General features: G+C 41.4%; 1 protein-coding gene across 2 annotated transcripts in view; it reads right to left on the bottom strand.

The window, feature by feature from the left end:
* The window catches only part of RSPRY1 (ring finger and SPRY domain containing 1), a 171,679-nt gene that overhangs the window by 81,189 nt on the left and 68,697 nt on the right, over window positions 1–21,793 (bottom strand). For both annotated transcript variants that reach the window (XM_085637997.1, XM_085637998.1), the window contains exons 6-7: window positions 17,672–17,730; window positions 1,199–1,265 (exon numbers count right to left, since the gene is read on the bottom strand). In XM_085637997.1, coding sequence (XP_085494123.1) covers window positions 1,199–1,265; window positions 17,672–17,730 — 126 coding nt within the window. The remainder of the gene's footprint in view (window positions 1–1,198; window positions 1,266–17,671; window positions 17,731–21,793) is intronic.

Raw genomic sequence — 21,793 nt, forward strand, 5'->3', positions numbered from 1 at the left:
TTTCCAGATCCAGTCTGATGCCTGGGGATATTCTAAGGTAAGGAATCTGTCACTACCGTGTCTCTTTCAAATAGAATAGGCAGGTATAGGAGAGCTATCCCATCACTTAGCTTAGCTGAGCGTATTCCAATCATGGTGTAAACATATAACTCGCTGTCTGTGATGCCAGAGAGACAAGAACAACTAGTAACTTGAAGGTATGCTTATCTGTGTGTTATGAAGACTTTATTTATAAAAATATACTACTCTGTCACACCACATGGCTATGAATTGTACACTTAATATGCGATCTTGAGATGTTGCATTGTTTTACTTTAATACTGTTTAAGTGCAGAATGTGTTGTAATATAAACAGACTATTTTGTCTAAGTAAACTTCTACTTAAATCTCAAACTGATGAACATGCACCTGCTCCAATCTGTAACCTTTCCTTCCACTCTTTCTGCAAAAGTACTGATTAGATCGAACTAAAAAGGTAAAGATGATTATAAACTGCCTGCAAACTGCTCACAGTGTGAAGGAACTGAGATTTTAAAATGTTTTAAAATGTCATGGCAAAGTGGTTGTGCAGGCCCAAGCCCTACTGCATGCCAACCAGGTAGCCTCTGGGTTCTTGCACGGTCTAATGTCTGAGTCCACTAACAAAAAAAAAGTGGTGTGCACATTTTATTATTTACAAAGCATTTTGATCCCCTACAATAAAGTTATTTTCTAAGGCTAGAACGTCAGTTTGTTTCTTTTTGCAACCTTCATAGTTCAGTGGAACATATTTCACAAACCCTTACTTTAATTTACATAATGTACAATACTCTTTGCCCACATATTTAATTATCTCTTACCAGATATTACATTGTATGCCATTTACTAAATTTCTTCAGCAAAATTGCAGACAACTATAAATCAATTTCAATACTCATTGGTCATGTAAGTGGGTCATATTATTCCACAATGAAGTTTCAGCAACATCCGCTCTTGGCATATATGCATTAAAACCAAATAGATGCCGGACAATCCTGAAAGCAGAACACCACAACATTTTCACTCTACTTCCTTTTTCATTGCCCAAGATAAGGGCTGGTGAAGGGAGTTTAACCATGAAAACATGATCTGACATCATAAGCAAAGAAAAATGAGTCAAGTATATCAGACATTTAAACACATATGGGAACATTACATTTACGTTATTCTAGATACTTACTTGTTTGTGCAAACTTTTCCAGTGCAATTAGTGCAAAAAGCATAACGGTCGGATGGGACTGAAAGTTCTAAAAGAAAACAAAAAGCTGATTTTAAATCATATGTACATGGCTACATACATTCATGCAATCAGAACTACATATGGTGTGTGTGTGTGTGTGTGTATGAATGTATCTACATCCTGCTTGGTCCATGCGGGTAGCTATATATATGGAAAGCACTTTCCAAACAGCGTAAAAGAGAAATGTGGAACACATGCGAGCTATACAGAACCAGGATTCCACATACTCCCTTGCAAACATGTCAAAGAAACACACAGCAGCAACAAAGAGCTATTAAAAACTCTTCGGCATAGACTAGTTGAAAACGGGGTCAGGGTTGGAGACAGGATAACAGCCCTGAGATTCCTAGACTCAAGCTAGATGGAGTTACAAACTCAGATCCCAGAGGGGCAGAACACAGACGGTACCTTTGCAAGCAACCTTGTGCCGAGAGTCACTTGGGTATTCATTTTATGCATTTTCCTGACTATTTAATGAAAATTAAACATGGTTTACAGGGTTTGACGTGCTGCAGAAACTATCATTTAGCACTGCAATGATGGGATAATGACATTGCATAGTACACTTCTGGATCTGTGATGCGTGTGTATTTAGTCCCCAGAGCAGTGCTTCCTAAACCTTTTAGAACCACAACCCACTTTTTAGAACAGTTACGTAACGCACCTATCTTTAATGTACATGAGGCGGGGCAATTTTTTTTCATGTGACTAAAGCAACGTGTGGTAGCGCATGGTCATTTACAGACTGCACATTTGCTATTAAAATGGCCACTAACTTTGCACAGAACGTTTTTCTGAGTAAACTTTATAGCGCGCACACACGATAATGGCTAAATGGGGTCCCTGTGAATATTTATCATTAGTGCGATACCAAGTTAAGTGTCTTGTTTTGTTCTGATCCCATTAGAATCAGTTTCCATCACACTACAGAATTACAAATAAATGGGCTTCATTTTTGCTTTCCTAACTGCTGAATGCATGCAGTCCATTTACAGATGTTTACGTTTGCATTGTGTTTCAAAAAACAACATCCTATAGCCTTTCTTTTCACATTCCCTGTACTCCAGGAAGATTGATACATAATTCACTTAAAAACTCCTCGCACTTTACTTTTCTTTCTCTGACTGCAAACACCATTTTCCATGTTGAAGAATGTGAATGTGACAAGATGGACAAATAATTTAAAGGCATATTATTCTCAAAAGAATCTAGGTCTTTTGAAAACTGTCAAAGAGAGAAAATCTTCACAATCTTTCTCCTTAGCATATGGATCTCTCTCAATCTAATCTTCAATTGTTTTAGATTTAGTCTGTTAGTTTGCTAGCTACATTCTTGTTAGTACTGCTTTGCATGCTGTCTTGTTAGGTTTTTGAAAAACAGTGTTTTCGTGCTCTTTTTGGGGGTTTTTAAGACCAGGGTTCAATCAATTGATCTGCTATGTTATTGTTCCTATCTCCTATGTATCCCAAAATCTGTATTCAAAGATAGACTTTGAGACGCTGGAAATGAATATTGCTTTACAGGACGCCCTCAATGCTTTTACATCCTTGAAGAGGCCTAAGGCACCTGGCCCTGAAGGCATTTCCAATGAGCTCATTTATAACATCTGTGCTAGTGGCAGTTCTTTGGATGTGTTCATTACTGTATATATTGGCGACCAGTGTGGTTTGCAGCAATTTGGGAGCCCTCGGTGTGGTTTTATTCCCTTTTCTTGTGAAGAGGAAAATTGGGATGAAGTACGTGGCAGTGCCAGGAGCATTGTGGTTCGTCCCCTCTGTTAAGTTGAATTAAGGAGTAAGCAACTAAGATGACCATAAAAAGCAAAGAAATAGGACTATAGTTTTAAAATCTACTTGCCCCTTAAATAGATCAAAAAGCTCTGCTAGGGTCCAACAAAGATCAGCACACATTGGTGCTTTAGTTGCTTTACCTCAAGTGGAGTCAACACTTAAAACCGCACAAACACAGGGCGAGCTTAAAGTGGAACAAAATTGAGGAGGTAATTTGTTTACTTCGCATGATGCCAGTGGAATTTACTCTAACGATATTGATTGAAAACTTCAAACTAATCCTCTATGAGTACAAAGGAAAAAAAGACCTCCAAGGGATTTGGCCAATAATCCAACACCATAAAAGACATTAACTTGGTTTGAAAGTAGCCCACTTCCCTTGGAGAACCTATCAAATACTTCAGAGTACTCTTAACGCTAGTATCCATTCCCCAGGTAATTAAGTTTATGTTTCAGACTCCCTACATGTTTTAACGGGCATGTTGGACTCTTATAGTACCACTATTAAAAAAAAAGCAGCATTTAATGCTGACCATATTTTGGATACAATCTCTATCCTCTCTCGCATGCAAGGATGGAGGGGTGGCCCAATTGAAAGAACTTGTACACAACTCTCCTTCTCTTGCTGCTATTTCTTCCTCAACCACGTAACACATTAAGGGGCCCCAAGAGGGTGAAAAACAATGCTGTTCAAGCAGTGGTAAAAGAAGTCAAGCTGAAAACAAGCAGAAAGAAAATTCTCTTCGTAATATCTTCCCTGAAGATTATTTTGTCCAGAAAGACAAAGAGAATTCCTTGATTCCCTGCTAGAAATAAAAACCAAGCTACCATGCATCTAATATTCAAAAAAATAAAATAAATAAAAACTAGACTGGGCTGTACCTCAATAAATAGTTTCTGATGAGTCGTAGACTCCAGCAGAAGTAGTATCTAGAACAATGACAATGAAGCAAGAAAATATTAAAACAAAAAGAAGAAAAATAAGAAAAAAAAAAAAACTGAGGACAAAAAAAGCGCCCACAAATAAGACATCCATCAGATGAAATGGGTAAAGTGTCTCAACACTGAGAAAACGTCTAGCAATGATACACCCCCCCCCCCCTTCTTCAGAAACAGCAGGTGCAAAATATCTTCAATAGATGTTTTCCTGGAAGATAGTGTTGAGACATATGAAACCCACAACATTTGGTTTCAAAACACCAGACTTGAAATCTAGCAACCACCATGAACATTTAGTGGGCTTACAGAATCTGGCAGGTTCACTTGCTGTGGAAATTAAGGAAGTCGATTGATCTAGAACAGCGCAGTCGTATAATACAGTCTACCAGCAATCAAGCAAAGATCTCTTCACTCTGGCTACTGGGAGCTTTGACAAGAAATAAAGCCCTTACTTCTTTTTGGCAGTCGGTATAGCTGTAAAATATTGTTGTTTCATTGATTTTGGTGGGACTAACAAAAAATAAAAAAAATTGAATGTTCGAAGAATTTGAGAAACAAATATTACTCGTCTACAAGAAACCTGGTCAGCTGACGATTTTCTATGGTTTAATTACTTGGTCCCATCATTCTAAATGGCCCTATATGAGGTTTCCACGGGAGATCATATTAATCTCTATGAACTATTAATGAAAGATTTAGTTAAACATATAAAAAAGACAAAAGTAATGCTAACCTTTGCTCCAAGACTCAGGCTCTCCGATGGAGGCATGTCCACCCGCAACTCTACACATGGCTGCTGACACCATAGCAGAATCCCTCTGTAAATTAATGAATGTCATCATCCGATCTGGAATCTATCCCCATACTTGGAAACAGGCCATCATCAGACCTCTTTTGAAAAAACCTAATCTGGATCCTAGGGACTGTAAAAACTATTGTCCCATCTCTCTGCTCCCCGATCCAGCAAACATCCTGCAGCCACATCTTAATAAGCAGCTCATGGAAACTGCAGAACATCAATCTTGGCTTAATGATTCGCAGTTTGGATTCAGAAGGCATCATGGTACAGAAACAGTTTTAATATCAGCCACGGACTACATCAGTCGCACAGTGGATGAAGGACAAGGGGTAGTGCTAATCCTCTTGGATCTTTCAGCAGCATTTGATACCATTCCACCTACTTTTCTGCTGGACAGACTCCGGAGTCTTGGTATCTCACATCAAGTACTTGTCCTCCTGTCCTCATTTCTGACAGGGAGATCCCAAAATGTGAATCTAAAATCCTTTCACTCAGACTCCTATGTCCTACCTTGTGGAGTCCCACAGGGGTCTTCTTTGAGCCCTACCCTCTTTATTCTGTATGTGGTACCCATCGCAACTGTAGTCCACTCCTTTGGATTGGAGGTGGTGTCATATGCAGATGATACACAGATTATGGTTTACCATCCCGAAGGGGCTGGGCTCACTGTCCGAAAATGTCTTTGGATGTATGACCAGAGTGGTAGACTGGATGTCTGCTAACTTCTTGAAACTTAAATGGGGAGAAAACCGAAGTGCTGACATTTGGATCAGGGGCAGCCAAGTGGAATAGTAGCTGCTGGCCTCAATCCCTGGGATGTTGTTCTGCCCCGAGCGTTAAGGCTATGAACCTTGGAGTCCTGATGGACACTGAACTTAGTTTCAATATCCAAGTGAATCGTACCATTTCTATATGCTCCCGTCTCATAAGGATGTTAAAATAAATCTTCCCTTTCATCCAGCGATCAGCAAGGACTCCGGTAGCACTGACCCTGGTAATGTCCAGACTTGATAACTGCAATGCTCTGTATCTGGCTGCTAATAAGAGCTTGCAGCACAAACTCCAGGTACTGCAGAATGCTTTGGCAAGACTCATTCTGGACATTCCCAAAAAACAATCTGCCAGGAAGGGGCTAGAACACCTGCATTGGCTTCCCATTGAACAACGCATTAGTTCTAAATCTCTTTGTATGGTCCATAAATCATTGTACGCTCCCTACCCTTCAAAGCTGAAGACTATGTTCAAATGGCACTCTCCTAGCAGACTACTACGCTCTTTACTTCAAAAGCAACTATTGGTACCAAGAACAAAGAAGAGGAAGTGGGGGGGAATAGGGCTTTCTCGGTGGCAGCAAGCAAACTCTGGAACGCCCTACCCCTTGCTCTCAGATCTATACCTCTTCTGCTCCCGTTCAGAAAAGTCCTTAAACCTGGTTGTTCACAGTCAAACAGTGAGCTGGAGTTCTCTCTCTTATTTTCTAAATTCCGTGGTATTAATGGCCTTTCTCTAGTGCCTTGATGCTTTCAGGTGAATGATGCGCTCTATAAATATCAAAATCAAATCACCGCTGATCCCAAACGAGTACCCCAGTTCAACACCCAGTTTTTCAGTTCAGGATACAAACCAGCAGTTCAGATAACGTCGACAGGGGCCGCCGCCCACTCACTTAAGCGGAATGCTAAAATTCCCACAAGAACCATGGGTAGGCGTAGCCCCATAACCAAACTATAGACAAAGTCCAAGGACACAAGTCTGCCACAAATAGCCTCAACATATGTACAATACCAGGATTGTGATAACACATAATGGCAGCAATTACGAATGTACACTCAAGTGCCTAAATTGTCTCTGTCTACCTATGCGTGTAACTCGAAATTGGAACACTTTTCTATGCTTCATTGTATCTAAAGTGTTAAAAGTTATTAAAAAACGTAAACAAAAAAAATCAAATCAAGGAATTTGAAAAGGATGATGTGGAAGTGCCGTCATCCATTACGTTCATTCACACAAAAACTGCAACAAGTATCAGATGGCTCAGAAAAGGAAAAGACAACAGAATCTAAACTGGTATGATCTCTATTGAGCTGCGCAAAGACGAAAAAGAAAAAAATATTCAAGGTCCTTCTGGCTCATTGTAGCTCTAAACTGTGGTTCAAAAGGGAGAATATTGGCAAATGGAATACCCATTTCAATATGGATCGACTACAATTCCAACCTGTACAAGATGAAGATTGATGATCTAGAGCTACAGCGCAGTACTCAATTGAATGATTCTATCTGGTCTACCATGTGCAAATCCAATTCATGGATATATTACTAGATCAAAGGTTTCAGCTGCGATGGTTCCAGATTAAATTCTGATTTTATTACTGAAAAAGAACACAGTTGTGTGGGCAAAATCTTTGAGGCCTCTTGGCTCATTGCTTTGATTCAGGCTCTAGCACGAATCATGGAAGGGGAGCATTATTACAACGTTTTGCAAATGAGGAAGTAAAAAATACTTGGAAACCATCAGCAACTTGCTCGTTAGGATGCTGTGGGAAAGATTTGCCAGGAGTGTCTTGGATCAGTCTTAGGCCTACGAGGCAAATATTTCCACAGAGCAATCACGTTTTAGACCCATTAGATCAATCTGTACAAATAAACTGTTTACACTGCTTTTGTGGATTTTTCAACCTATTTTGATCAGGTCAACAGTCCTATACTATGACGTAAATTAGTATCACTTGGTATTTCGATAAATTTATTATGTTTAATCATTGATCTTTACGCATCAACATTGGGTAAAGGCTTTCTGAGCAGAAACAAGCGCCTTTCACCATGCACTCATGAACAAGTTACTTAACTTTGTTAACGCTATTCCACAGGCATCGGACTGGATCCAGAAACTTTTCAGCAGTACCTCTGTGCACCGGTAGATGGCACCACTCTGCTCCATAGGGATGCCATTCTGTGAATGAGAACTCGGGGTAGGAGTGGTTTCAGCGGAATTGCAGATAAAAGTTCAGAGTTCCACTTGAGGCGGAACGCCACTCATGATCTTATAAGGGTCGACAGCGGAGTTCATACACCCTGGCATTCAAAGAGCCTGCTATGTGGTTCACCGCTAAGAAGATACCCAGCAGTCCAGCCATGTCCAGAGGCGCAGAGCCTCCTGGAGCAAACCATTGGGGGGGATGAGGATGAGGGCAGGTGCAGCTGCGTGGAAAGAAAGGGTGGTGCATACTCTTCCCTAACAATTTGTAGAACCCGCCTGCCCAATGCTATGACCTGTCAAGAATCATTAGCTACTCCCACCCAGTGGCTTTCCTCCACTCTGGTCGCACTAAAGGGGTTAGTTAGGTCAGCTGCGTGGGGGAACTGGGCTGTTGAACTTGACTGTGGGTGTGGTGGACACCACGGCCTCAACCGCAAAACTGCTGGGCATCTTGTGGACCTTTGATTGGCTGACCATACGGGATGCACTGACAAAATCGCGATAGGGAGAAGAAGTAGAAGAGGTGGGTTAGATAGGCCCAGGGAGCAGGCCATGGTATTGCTCTCCTTGAACCTCTCTAGAGTAGATCGGAATGGTCCCCAAACAAGCGAGTCCAGTATAAAGGCATGTCTATAAGGAACAACTGGACACTGAAAAAAAGGGCTGACCGCAGCCAAGCATGGCATCGAATAGTAACACTAGTGTCAAAGGCCCCACCCACTGGAATCTATGGTGTCCAAGCTACAATGAAGTGAGAATGCCGCTGTGTCACAACATCCTATATAGCCTGGGCGAGGGCAGGCTGGAGGTCTTCAGGAACACCTGGGAGAACTTGAGACACCGAATACCAAAGGGCCTGGGAATAGTGCCAGAGGAGGCAGCTGGCATTCACTGTTCTAACAGCCAAGCTGGTGGATGAGAAGACTCTTTCCAAAAGTCTCCACCCGTTTTGACTCCTTATTGTGGAAGAGAAGTTGGAAATATGTTTGGGTTTGTCATGCTTGGAGACACCTGCACCATCAAGCTTTCAGGGCAGCTGCTGCAAAGATAAAATATTATATTTTAAAGCAGAGTTGCCCGGTGCAGGGCGGTGCCATCTTGTGACCTGGTGGCCGAATGGGGGCCTAGAGCAAGGTTTGGCCCATACCCCAACAAAGTACCTATAAGTGCTTCATTGAAAAGGAAAGAGGGGCTCAGTGGATGTTTGCCCTGGCAGGAGGACTTCATTCACCCTACCCATCATGGCGTAGAAGCTCTCTCTCCAGTGGCAGGACCAGGGGGGGTCGGCATCTGTGTCAACATTCCAGGAACCGGAGTGGACCGTGGCTCAGGAGTTGTAAGCAGAGCCACAGCTGGAGGTAGCCCCATGATGGACTTTAAGGGTCAAATTGCTGCCAAAGGCGAACCCACTGGCAAAATTCCAGATGGGGTTTCTCGGATCCGTGGGGCCCAAAGGCGCACCAGAAGGTGTCAAAAGGATACAAAAAGTTAGAGCATGGCCTCGCGGAACTCTTCAATTTGTTTTGGAATGACAGTCTGCCCTAGTATTGATTTCGGGAGGGAGGTCAACATGTATGGTACCGATCCCACGCCTTCTTAGGAGAATGTGAGAGGTGGGAAGGGATGAGTCCAGCTCAGATGTTCAACCTAACTGACAATTTGATTGAGACGAAGACGGACTTCTGGAACTACTCCAGCAACCTTTGGATCAGGACTGGGACTGATTGATTTGGACCGGTCTTGTTGCTGAGTCTTTTGGGGCTTGTCAATGTGCAGTTTCCCCCAACGGGCTTGTATGGCCTTCGGGTTCATCGATACACAATCACTGCAGGTTGTAGAGTTCTGACTTGACCCCAGGTACCACAGGCAAATTGGATGAGGAACTGTCACAGACTTTGCTTGCAACAGTTCTTACAGGGTTTAAAACCTGTAATTTTGGAAGATTACATTTCCCTTGCACACTGAAAATGTTGGCTGAGTTAAGAGGCTCAAAGTAGCTCCAGGTCCAAGTCAGGTGGCGCAAAAAGAAAGGAACTGACAACAGCAGACTGGAATGGCACCTATTTAGGCTCTGCACATCATTGCCAGAGCAGAATGGCAACAGTGCTGAGCAGCACAGCACCACCTACTGGTGTGCAGAGGTACTGCCGAAAACTTTCTGGATCCAGTCTGACATCTGGGGAATATTCAAAAGGTGGGGAATCTGTGGCTAGAAGTCTCTTATTGAAAAACATAACGGTCTAAAACAGGGATGTTTGTAGGCAAGGCACCACTTTTGTTTTCCCTCAATATATCATTCTTTGCTTGAGAAATATTTACACCAAAACTGGGATTTAAATCTTTTTACACCAATGTATGAGGATGATGGAATTTTATTTGACTTAACTCCTCTAGGTTCGAGCTTTTGGTGGAAGGAAAAGAGTGATATCATAATTGGTATTTGGGACATGAAAAACTAGAGATTGTGAAAAACAAGGTTTATTTTGGTAAACAGAAATTTAGGTTATAGGTTGCATTTTACTAAATTGGGGATAAAAAGCAGTAGCATACTAACTATTAAATGCAAGTTTATAAAATAAAAATTCTGCCCACTTTAAGTGATGTTGCAGAATATACACCCGAATCTAGCTGATCTTTTTAAAATGTATATGAGGTGGAAGATTGAGGAAACCTAGTACAATTAGATTAGAGCTTGGACTCCCTAGCACCTATGTTCAAGCATTAGCAAATATAATTAATTGGGGATCAGGTTCTTTATGCAGAGGCACCATCCTTAAGAGCTCTCCTCCGTGAGTTAAGGGATCAGTTAATCAAATGACCTTTTTCATAACCTAAAATTTGTGCCAGAAGGTTTTAATTGCAATATGGAATTTGCGATTATTTTTGGAAACTCTAACTGCCCATATACGTTTTTCTCAGGATATTTAACACTGCATTAATGTAAAAATGTATAAAAATTCTGCTTCTGTTCTCTCGTTTAGTCAGGTTTAACCGTATCAGCGCTACCACATTTCTCACAATGAAAGCCCCTGATAATGATTAACCAAATCAGTATACTTCCCCTCAAGACCTATACTGGGAGATGGAAGAGTCACTATCAGGAATTGTTTACGTGAAATTTTGTGGTCGGGTGGGGGGGGCGCATGCGGGGGGGGGGGGGGTGGACCTCAAAGTAGGTTTCATGTGCATTACATCTTTGCCCAGCGTTAAGGGATGTCCGAAGCAAGTAGCTTATATCCATTAATGAATGAGTACATTCAACTTCATACTCATGAATTAAATTCCCTTATTAATTATGCATTCCCCAAATGTAAAAGTGTGCTTCACTGTATTCAATGTCTTTGGTAGTTTTTTGCCAATATTTTAGAAGTTGTCCTAATTGGACTATTGTTAGCCAGTGTTTTATTGTATGCTGTAAGGCAGTCTATTGTTTTTATTGGACATTAATTTGTTATAATCAAACTATATTGTTGGCCTCTGTTGAGTTCTATATCAATTGTGAAATAAACTATACTATCCAAACAAAACATTTCACTTTTTAATCCCTTTTTTAAAAAAATTCTAAATATGCATTTCGTAAATGTATGTAATTTCTTCATAGATACACACCCACACCATCTTTCATTCTTTTACATAATTGACTTATTCAATCTGATATTTTAATTTTATATTTTTTCGAATCTATATAGTATCTTTTTTTTTAATATCAATTAAAAAAAAGACTGAAAAAGGAACGCAGTGTCTGCTTTTCTTCATCTTGCTGCCACTTCCATTAAACATCTAATTCGTCTAAACACTGGAACACAAAAAAAGTCAACATGTTGTCAGATTTTTCCATGCACTCCACATACCTTATTATTGGTACGGGGCGATCAAGGGACAGATCAATGCATTATATGAGTCATAGTCTTGTTTTGGTTCAATTCCACCAATGCAATGAGTTACAATTTGCAAAAAGAATGTCCAGGCCTGAATAATTCAAACATGGTTTGCTTGAAGGAGTCTGGCACACCAAAGTATTACAATTTGGTATTAAAACCACAAAAGGTATTGAACTGCACGGATGTAATTGTACGATTATATTGAAGATATTAGGGATGAAATACAAATGGAAGGAGGAGTGGAACGTAACTTACAAGTGCTGCTCCCAAATAAGGCACAGAAGGGATGGATACGGATATTGAAATAATCAGTATTCCAAAAGAATTGATTTCCTGAAGACAACAAGTGTCGGCTAGGCATTGATCCCACTTTCCTCTACTAACAAAGTGATTCTCTCAACAAAACAGCTGAAAAGTAAGTGTCCATATAACATACATGAACTTCCCCAGTATCTTTGAATCACCTATTTGTTCGTTCAAAAGGATATCCATTGTCCTATGTGCCTGCTTTTGTGCATTCTGCCTACATTTGGGCTTAGAACTACACGGGTGCCTATACGTTTCTGGTCTGCCTCAGCCTACACTCAGGTACACAAGTTTCTCTTTCTCCGCTCAGAATTTCTCCCAACAGTCCGTCATGATCCTTGACAGTCACAACATGATTCAAAACACTGTCAGCTCCCGCCCCTTCATTTCAACCTCTTCAACTCTCCTGCTTACGAGCAAACGACCAGACAGCAAGGTCTGCCACTCCATTTAGAAGAATATCATTCCATTCATAAATGTTGTATTTCTTATTCTAGCTCATTTACATTCTCACGTCAACTGTAGGACTTTGAGGTGAAAAAAAGTATCAGATCAATACTCCTCTGAAATGGATCACCATCTTTGTAACTGCTCTCAACGAGTTCTAACCACCATCCCCCCCTTCCATTGCTTTTCAACAACATTTCAGCAGGTGTCCCTCAGGACAGTTACCTTACAAAGAACCTCTTTGACATACAAGTTGCACCTCCGACACATATATACAGTTGCTCTTTGTCTGTATGTAGATGACACCCAAATCATTTTCTGCATAGAAAATCCTTCTGCCCATCACCGTCAGTATCTGCTCTCGGTGGTTGACTGAATGACCACCAATCATCCCAAAATAAACAGAGGTAAAACAAATTATTTTCTTTGGAGAGCTGATGGTGCAGACTGAAGTGGATTTCCCTTCCACCTCAGTCACAGGTGTGCAGAATTTAGGTGTCTGGTTCGACAAGTCACTCTTTTTCCACCCAGATAACCTAGATCTCTTCTTCCTGCTTCAATCGTCTTTGTCTGCTCAAGGAAATGATTCCTTGTTTTCCTTTTTAATCTGGTCATCTTGCAGCAGTATCTTATTCGTAGTCAGACATGCGGCTGCCAGACTCATATTCAACCTCCCTAAATCCCATTACATTTATCTAGCCCTTTCCAAACTTTATTGGTTTCCTGTTCCTGTCCGCATCCAATTTAAAGCAGTTTTCTCGATTCACAAAGCCTTCCACAAACCTACCCCTGCCTTCATACAAAAAAGTCTTTCCCTACCACCGTTACAGCATCTTTCGTCCTTCTTCCGGTTTTCTGACCAGTCCCAAGCTCTATCGCTCTAGGATAGGAGATCTGCCCTTTTTCTTGCCTTGCCCCCAAAAATCTGGAACTCTTTCGCTTTTATTATGGCTGATTGATCATCATCTTGCCTTTCATAATGCCCTTAAAATCCATCCCTTCACATCTTAGATCCCTTACTTATTTAATACCAGTTGTCGTCCTAGTAGCGTCAGGATAGTTTGCGAGGGGACAGTGCCCTCAACAATTACTGACATATTCAGAATGTGATTAAGTGCTGTACACACAACAATCGCAGTGTAAAAAGTCTACTGGTGTGTCTGTGTCTGAAAATAAGTAACTTGCTCTTCTGGTGGATACTTCTAATCACAGATCACTCATTGTAATATATAGCATAGCAGCACCTACTAAAAGAAGAGGAGTGGGCTTGAACCACAAAGCTTTGCAGGCATGAGAAGGCAAAATGGCCCTCCGATTGGAATCGGACTGTTAAAGGAGTAGTGTTTCAAGAACATGTTCACCAGTGCCCATATTGCAGTCTTGCAGATGCCCAGAACTGGCACCCCACACCACCAATGAGTCATAGCGGCATTGGCCCTAGTGGAATGCACTCATAGGCCTTCAGGTCAGGGGGTTACTTCTTGGCCAGAATAGGGCAGATGTTAATGCAGAGGACTATCCATCTTGACAAAGTCCTTTTCCACTCCACGTTTCCCTTTCTTTGTGGCAGAAAATCCAAAAAGAGCTGATAATCCGCACAATGGTCCATTCTGCAGTCAATGTAAAAGCTCAATGTTCTTATAGGGTCAAGCCAATGGAGTGGATTGTCCTTCAAAGGACACAGTGGAGTGAAAAACATTGCTTGAGTGATGGATTGGCCAACCTGAACAGGTGTCACAACTCTGGGCAAAAAGGCCTCCAGGGTGCTCAGCACAAACTCGCTTGAAATGTAGGTGGTGTAGGGCGGGTGCACTGAGTGTGCCAGCAGTTCAGTCAAGCAGCATACAGACGTGATGGCAATTAGAAAGGCTGTTTGGAGCATCAGAAGTCGCAGTGAGCAACTATGCATTGGCTGAAAAGTAGTGCTCATAAAAAATGCCAACATAAGTTCAAGTCCTATTGGGGCATCAGAAATGGCTTTATGGAAACATGCAAGTCAGACCTTCGATAAAATGCATCACAGCAGGCAATTTAAACAGGGATGATCGATTAAGTAAACCTAGAAAAGACTATAGAATTAACAGCTGACTTGCACTGTGCAAACAGAAAGACCTTGCTGGGCAACTATAAAACAGAAAACACATTCGAATTTGAGCACAGCAGTTGGACATATCAATGAGAAGAGCAACTTCAGCTGTATTGAAAAAAAATTATTTAGAGCAGGACAAATATAATGAACAATGGACAGGTTAGGTAGGATAGAGAAAAACAAACCTACAAAACAAAGAAACAATTGATGCACAGTGGTAGGACCACAATTAATGCTCATAAACTAGAAATAGAGCCTCTGAGACCCATCAGAAGAGACAATAATGTAAGTTGGTCAACACAGTTACCTGTGAAGAGTAATAGCGACAGGAGGGGAAACGGTGATGGTAAAAACAAATTGTTTGGTACCTTTTTTGAAGAACGACAGAGAAGAAATGGTCCAGGCAGAAGACTAGGAGAGGAGGGGGTCTGGAATAACATTTCAAACTATGAGTGCATACCCAGAGAACGATTATTTTAAGGTACAACTTTTTCTGAAGGCCGGAGTTCTGGTAATTTGCATTCTTGGTGGTAATGTTCATGCGCCGGTGAGACTGGGGCAGAGTCTACAATGAAGCCATGTGATTTAGATCTTTCAATGATCTCTGGAGTATTTTATAAGAATCTTACAGCCAACCCAGTTTTGAACCATCACGCTGCTCAGCAACCAGATTTCTCATCATCCAATAGATTTTTATCACTGAAAGTACCTCAGTTGATGTGGATGCAACCCTCAAGTGCTTTAGCAACGAAAAAAAGACCAAAGATGGGGCAGACTTTGGTAAGCTATTCTGGGTCAGCATTAGAGTTTTTCTTTTAAGGGGAGAGACTTGTCCTCCTTATAGGAAGCCTGGAAAACCTTCCTTCGGGAAGGAGAGGGTTAGAAGAGTGGACCAATGTGTTGCTAGGTGCATTAGAAGGTCTTTAGCTAAAGTGAGTGGTTTTGGTCAGAAATGTGTTGCGGGTAGGAGAATGGAACTAGAGTTTACAAGTTTGGTCCATGACATCGCATTGAAGGGAGGTCAGTTCTTGTGTAATTTTCAGCACAACTCAGGGGAGAGGTGTTAGGGGATTAGTCGGTGTCAATGGGTTTTTAATTTAGAGTAGTAAAGAAATAACAAACTCTTCACATCTGCTGTTTGGTTCATCCACTATAAAGAGAAAGATTTGTTGCCGATTTCACCACTTCAAATATTTTAGGATGCTTTTTGGCAAATAACTTGGAATTACAGGTTGGCAGAGTTAGCTTCAAAGTTGTACTTTTTATAGGATCTTCTAAAAACATTACGTTTCTAGGTTGGGAAACGAGGAATTTTGCCATCAGAATTATTCCATAGCTCTAAGAAATATCTTTTGTTCATTTGGTGCATTGTAGTACCAAGGGCTAAATCTCTCAGCCTTTCCTTCCTCAGCAGAGCAAAGGTGTTCATGATTGCAGTCATGACAGAAGTAATTATTGGTAGCCTCATTGTCAGAGTATCAGATCACTAATCCCCAAGTACAGTAAGATATGCAAAAAGGAAATGTTGGCATGGTCATTCCAGTTGACCTGGATAAATTCTGATGAACTAGTATCCCGTTCTTCTTAATTATAAGGTTCATGGTGGATACATTAGCATGCATGAGCCTTGGTGTGTTGGACCAAGTCACTACTAAGGAGAGAAGAAGAGAGACAGGAGGCCAAGGTGTCACTCAGACTGTCCCAACGTAAGTTGAAGTTCCCAAAACAAATCCTCGGTTTATGGCCTTAATTTTGTTAAAGACTAGATGAGCAGTTCACTAAAAATTGTCTGCGGGAATACTTGTTTGGGTTAGCTGGTGAATTTTTAAATAAAAATCATTTAATGGTTTTCAACAACTATTCTCTGGAGCATTGGCAAAAGTGGCATCAAATTCAATAAAAGAATACATAGAGCTGAATGAGAACAAGTAACAGAGGTATAAAAACAAGCAAAACTCAAAAGCATGAACAATCCGAGCAGGCACATTTTTTTTTAAAACTAACATGTTAAGAAAAAAAAAATACAACAGGAAAACTTGCATGAGTTGCACGACTGGTTTTAATGGATAACATTCTCCTCTACTAGGAGGGGGGAAGTGTCCCCCCCCCATTTTGCAACTAACTCCAAATAGAAGTGACGCCAGGGGGGCACAGACTGCAACTCGTCACCCAATCTCTATACCCATTTCTGGGATATTCTGCCAAAGTCATGCTTATTCCCTCTACTCCTCAACATCTTTTGTAAATTTGTTAAAGGAAGAATCGCGCTCCAGTGTTTTCAATCTACATAAACATTTTATTAGGAAGCCAAGCAGATATTCCATCTGCAGAGTAAAAGCATACATTTTGGAAAATATTCAGTCTCCAAAATCATAATTTTCATACTGCAGAAGGAAGGTAAGCCTCAGGTACAGGCGGTTACAGTTATATAATTTATAGAACTTGAGGAAAAAAACTTCAAAAAGGACTTGTGGAAACACAGAGTGCATTACCCTCTGATGAATTGCTAACCTAATGAAAATCAAAGTGGATTACAGATAACGGACTTTGTGATTAATTTAAAGCAGAAGATGGGGTTTTCAATCTCGGTTTCGTTGGAGAAATGGAAACCTACTTTGAAAATCTGAAACCAAGAAATTAATTCTAAATGCAATGAATGTTCCATATGTTTTGGTCATTTAAAAACACACCAAATGTGTTGAATGTGATTAAAGAATAAATGGAACTGAGCAGATGTACAGGAGATGGAATAAGAGGCAGAGACTAGAAGTGAAATAGGGCATTAGAATAAAGAGGGAAGGAAACTCAAGTATCCCCTTGTAGATAGGGATGAACAAATGTATTCCCTTGTCAAATCCTTCAAAATAGAGTGCATTTAGTAAAAAATTATTTTCATGATTGCTTCATTAAGTAGGAAAAGGCATAAAATATTTCATTGAAAGGGATCGGTCAGATCAACTTCGTTGGGTACTGACATCATTTTCAAACATAATGCAACAACCCATCATAGAATAGTATACTTGAAACCCTATACCCACATTGAAACTATGCTTAAAGTTTAGACATGGCTATCAATATGGTTTCTGCCTTTAGTCAGACAACATTCAAATGAGACTGCAGAGTAACAGTTTAGCAACACAATATAAATCCTCACAATTAGGAACATCTTGCAAAGGTACACTTACCAAGCTCTCCAATAAATATTCCAGTATTCCTGGACTTAGTAAACCGATGCTAGCAGGACCTGCAAAAAAGGAAAATAAATTGTTTTTAAACGAAACGCATCAAAACATTTGAATCAATTGATGCAACTTGGTCTAGTAGGTAGTTGTAAAAAAATGGGAATGTTGACAATGCAAAATATGTTTTCTGTATTTTACTTTAGCAGACAATACAAACTAAAGCCTGTAAGGATGGATGGTAAAGACTCACGTGCTATTCCTGCAAATTTATCATACTGATATTGAGTTCTCTCTGTATGCGTTTCACTGCAACTGAGAAGTAGTAAAGGTTTACCCGCAAGATTTCTTTTCTCCTTTAACTTATTGGCACTGAAGCCCACTAGTTCAAATAATGTGGCAAATAAATGGTCTACTTAAGTTTTCAGTACGTAAGGACCAATTATGAAATAGAACAAAAAAAAATAAGTTTGAAAATTATTCTACTTTTGCTTTATAAAAAATAGTTGCAGAGACTAACTGCTGTGCTCTCACCCTCGCCCTCAATATAATCTTTTCATGAAAAGGCTAGCTGTGCAAACTAAAACAGGTGATGAGAGACGATATAGCACATTATTGAAAAAACATACGGCAACAGTAGAAATAAAGACGTTCGAATGGATCCCTCTCCCCGTCCCTCACCATTTAAAGAAAAAAGAAAGGAAAAAAAACACACAGTAAACGTAATGCAAAACAAACCCACCCAAGCAAACCTACATTTACAAAAATATCAATTCTCTTTATTAATTTAAATTTCACACATTCAACACAATACAAAACTGTATTCTGTCCACAAATAAAAATCATATGTGTTGCTATGTTACCAGAATTTATTAAGCGTACGTACACCAATCGGTTTCATGGCGCTATAGTAAGATGGAGATGATCACAATGCTGCTGACTGAGGCACTAATCTTATTCCTGTCTGAATACCCAAGTTTTTAGGGATTGTCTAAATTCCATGAAGCTTGGGGCCATTATGATCTCAAGAGGGAAGGAGTTCAAGATGTGGGGGGAAGGGACTGAGAATCTAAAGTGACCCATTCTCTTCTTTTTGAACTTGGGTACTGACAGGTAGTTCATAAGAGGAACACAATGTTAGTTCGTAGATGTATTTCTGACTTCGAGATGTGATGAAAGTAGGACTTGTCCATTAAGAGTTTTAAAAACAACGCAACCGGTTTTAAAGAGAGTCCTTTGTTCAACAGGCAGCCAGAGGAGCTCCTTCATTAGGGCGGTAATATGGCAGTGTCTCAGTTGTTGAAATATTAATGGGGCTGCCTGGTTCTGAACAATTTAAAAGGTATGAATGAGGCGCTTGGGGAGGCCCATATAGAGAGAGTTGGAGTAGAAAGAACCAGTGCAATTATAACTTGAATGAGGGCCTCTGAAGTAAGGACAATTTGAAGAGTTGTGTTGAAAGGGAGGAACCCTGTGGTACTCCACAGTCTAGATGGACTTTGGGTGAATTAAACTGGGTCAAACTGACTGACTGAAATCAATCCTTCAAAAAGGAAGTGATCCAGTGGAGTACTAGGCCCTGTAACCCTGTGACCTTGACACGGTCCTCCAGAAGATTATGGTTAACCGCATCAAAGGCTGTCAAAAGGTCAAGGAGAACCAGCAACTGGTGTAGACACTGTCACATTCTCCATGCAGGTCATCGATCACTGAGAGAATGACTGCTTCTATGATGGGCCAGGTGGAAACCTGCCTGACAGGAAACTAGGAATTTGGACTCTCCCAAAAAAGAACAAAGGCTTCATGTCACATGTGCCTCCAGTATCTTTGCCAAGAAAGGTAACCAGGAGATGGAGTGGTAATTTTTCCAGTATGAATGGGTCCACGACAACTTTCTTTTGGAGCCATTACAGCCTCCTTGAATGAACAAGGTACCTTACCTTGGCTGAGAGAAAGGTTGAGGCGGGACAAGGCTGGGTCAGGAAAGATGGAAAATATTCTTTAAGACTTTCGGGGAGGGGGGGGGGGTTGGCAAGTATCCTTTGCTGAGTCAGTGTTCCTGACTGATTCACCCTAATGACTCCCCGTGAGGACCCCGAGCTGCAGCATCGGAGGAGGCCGCCTGCGCTGGTCTGGGGGCCAACCAAGAGAGGCATACAATACCGGCTTGAAAAGCAGGCCCACCACTGGCCAGTGTGAAGTCCGGAGATAATCTGGTGGGGACCCCACCCCCCCACCATATACACGGGTCCGGGTATGCGCCTTTTGCACGAGCTGGACACACCACTATGCTCCTCCAACACCATTGAGAAGGGGGGGAAGGGGGGGGTGAGCCATAGCCCCATAGTGTACGGATATGCGGAGTACTGGAACAGAATAACGCTTGGCTCTACATTTTCTCCCTACTGCCCCCAGGGCAAGCTGAAACTGCCTGGATAGTAGTAAGCGGAGCAGTGGGGGGGGGGGGGGGGGGGGAATGGCGTGCTCACCTTATTCAGCATAGAATCTATATAGCTTGATTACAGGAAACACACTTAGACATCACAGGTTCTGCACGCCTTGCAAAGAAATGGTGCGAGCGGGTCTTCCACTCCTCCTAGTCTACTTACGCCAGGGGCTCATTAATCTGGGCGGGACCTGGTGTCACGTTCTCCCACAAGTATGTGGCGATAGATGAGGGTGGTCGATCTGTATTGTTGCGGGGGACCCTTAATGGACAAGACCAGATTATCTTAAATACTTATGCTCCTTATAATGACGACCCAGCGTTTTTTCATAACATACAAGACCTGCTACTGCAAGATGTTGATGCGCCACTCCTGTGTCTGGGCAACTTAGATGCCTAAACTAGACAGGGCACCTCCAAGGGTGGGAATCAAGCCAGGATGTGATGCGAAACCTGGATTCATGGACATTTGGAGGGAGCGCCACACAGCGCAGTGGGTGTATACCGGTCATTCCAAAACACACAATATCTACAGTAGACTGGATAAGATATTGATAACGGGATTCCCGTGACTGGAAGACACTGAGGTATCCCACTTGGTGCACTTTCTAGCGGACCCCTCCCCTGTAAGCTGTGCCTTGCAATGTGGCGTTTATGGGATGGAAGTCAGGTCCTTGAGCATGCCAGTTAACATCCAAGAACAGTGGTTCCCAACCTGTGGTACGTGGACCTCCAGGGGTCCTTGACATGTTCCCAGGAGGTCCGCAGGCAGCAGTTTTAAAAGCACTGCAAAGTTCCTTGTATAATCAGCAGTTGTTGGGCAACAATAAAAGTGTCAAGAAAACTCATGTGATTGATGTACATGCTGGGGAGAGATGAGTTTTGTCAGGGTGGCAGCCTTGACTCATCTAAGGTAGCGCAGATGGTGAATATGACTCCTACAAAGAACGTATACCATGCATTTGTTTTTTTTTTTAAAACAGTATTTTATGTTCATAGCTCAGGGGGTTACTGCTTTTGTCACAGAGATTCTTTTGTTACTGTTCAGTTCATAAGTTACAATCGTCAACTAGCACAGTGAGCTATGAACTGCCATTAGAGAGCTGCATGCAGACTGCATGGTACAAGTTAGTAAGTTATGTTTTCCCCGGTCTTTCTTATCCGGACGCTGCGAAATACACCCTTATTATTGAAGTCAAATCAAACCACTGTGTTATATTCTGAATCCTGAGTTTGTGCTTTTCCAGACCAAGCACTCTTAAAAATGCCTACCAGTATGGATGACGTGTGAATCCTACACCTTGTAGTCCCCTTTGCCTTATGTAACATTTTGTATACACTGATTTACACCCTTAAGATGGATTGTATGTGTGTGATTTAAAGCACTCTGAATCCCTACACTGGTGTGTGAGGTGCTATGAAACAAATGAAATGCATGTCAGAGAGGGGTTATGGAGAGATGAGAGGCACTGTTGGAGTGTAATAGTGAGGGAATCATTGAAGAGCCTCAAAAAATATTGTTGTATCCTGGTGCACTGTAAGATCAACATTTGCTGGTTTAAAGTTAATGCAATGCAATTCAATATATATTGACAAATGTGATGTAGAATGCAATATTGTTCCCCAAATTTTCTTAGGGTGCGAGCCCCCCAAAGTCCCCTTTGTACTGGTCAGGCTCACTC

Source organism: Triturus cristatus, chromosome 12, assembly GCF_964204655.1.
Source record: "Triturus cristatus chromosome 12, aTriCri1.1, whole genome shotgun sequence".
Taxonomy (NCBI): Eukaryota; Metazoa; Chordata; class Amphibia; order Caudata; family Salamandridae; genus Triturus; species Triturus cristatus.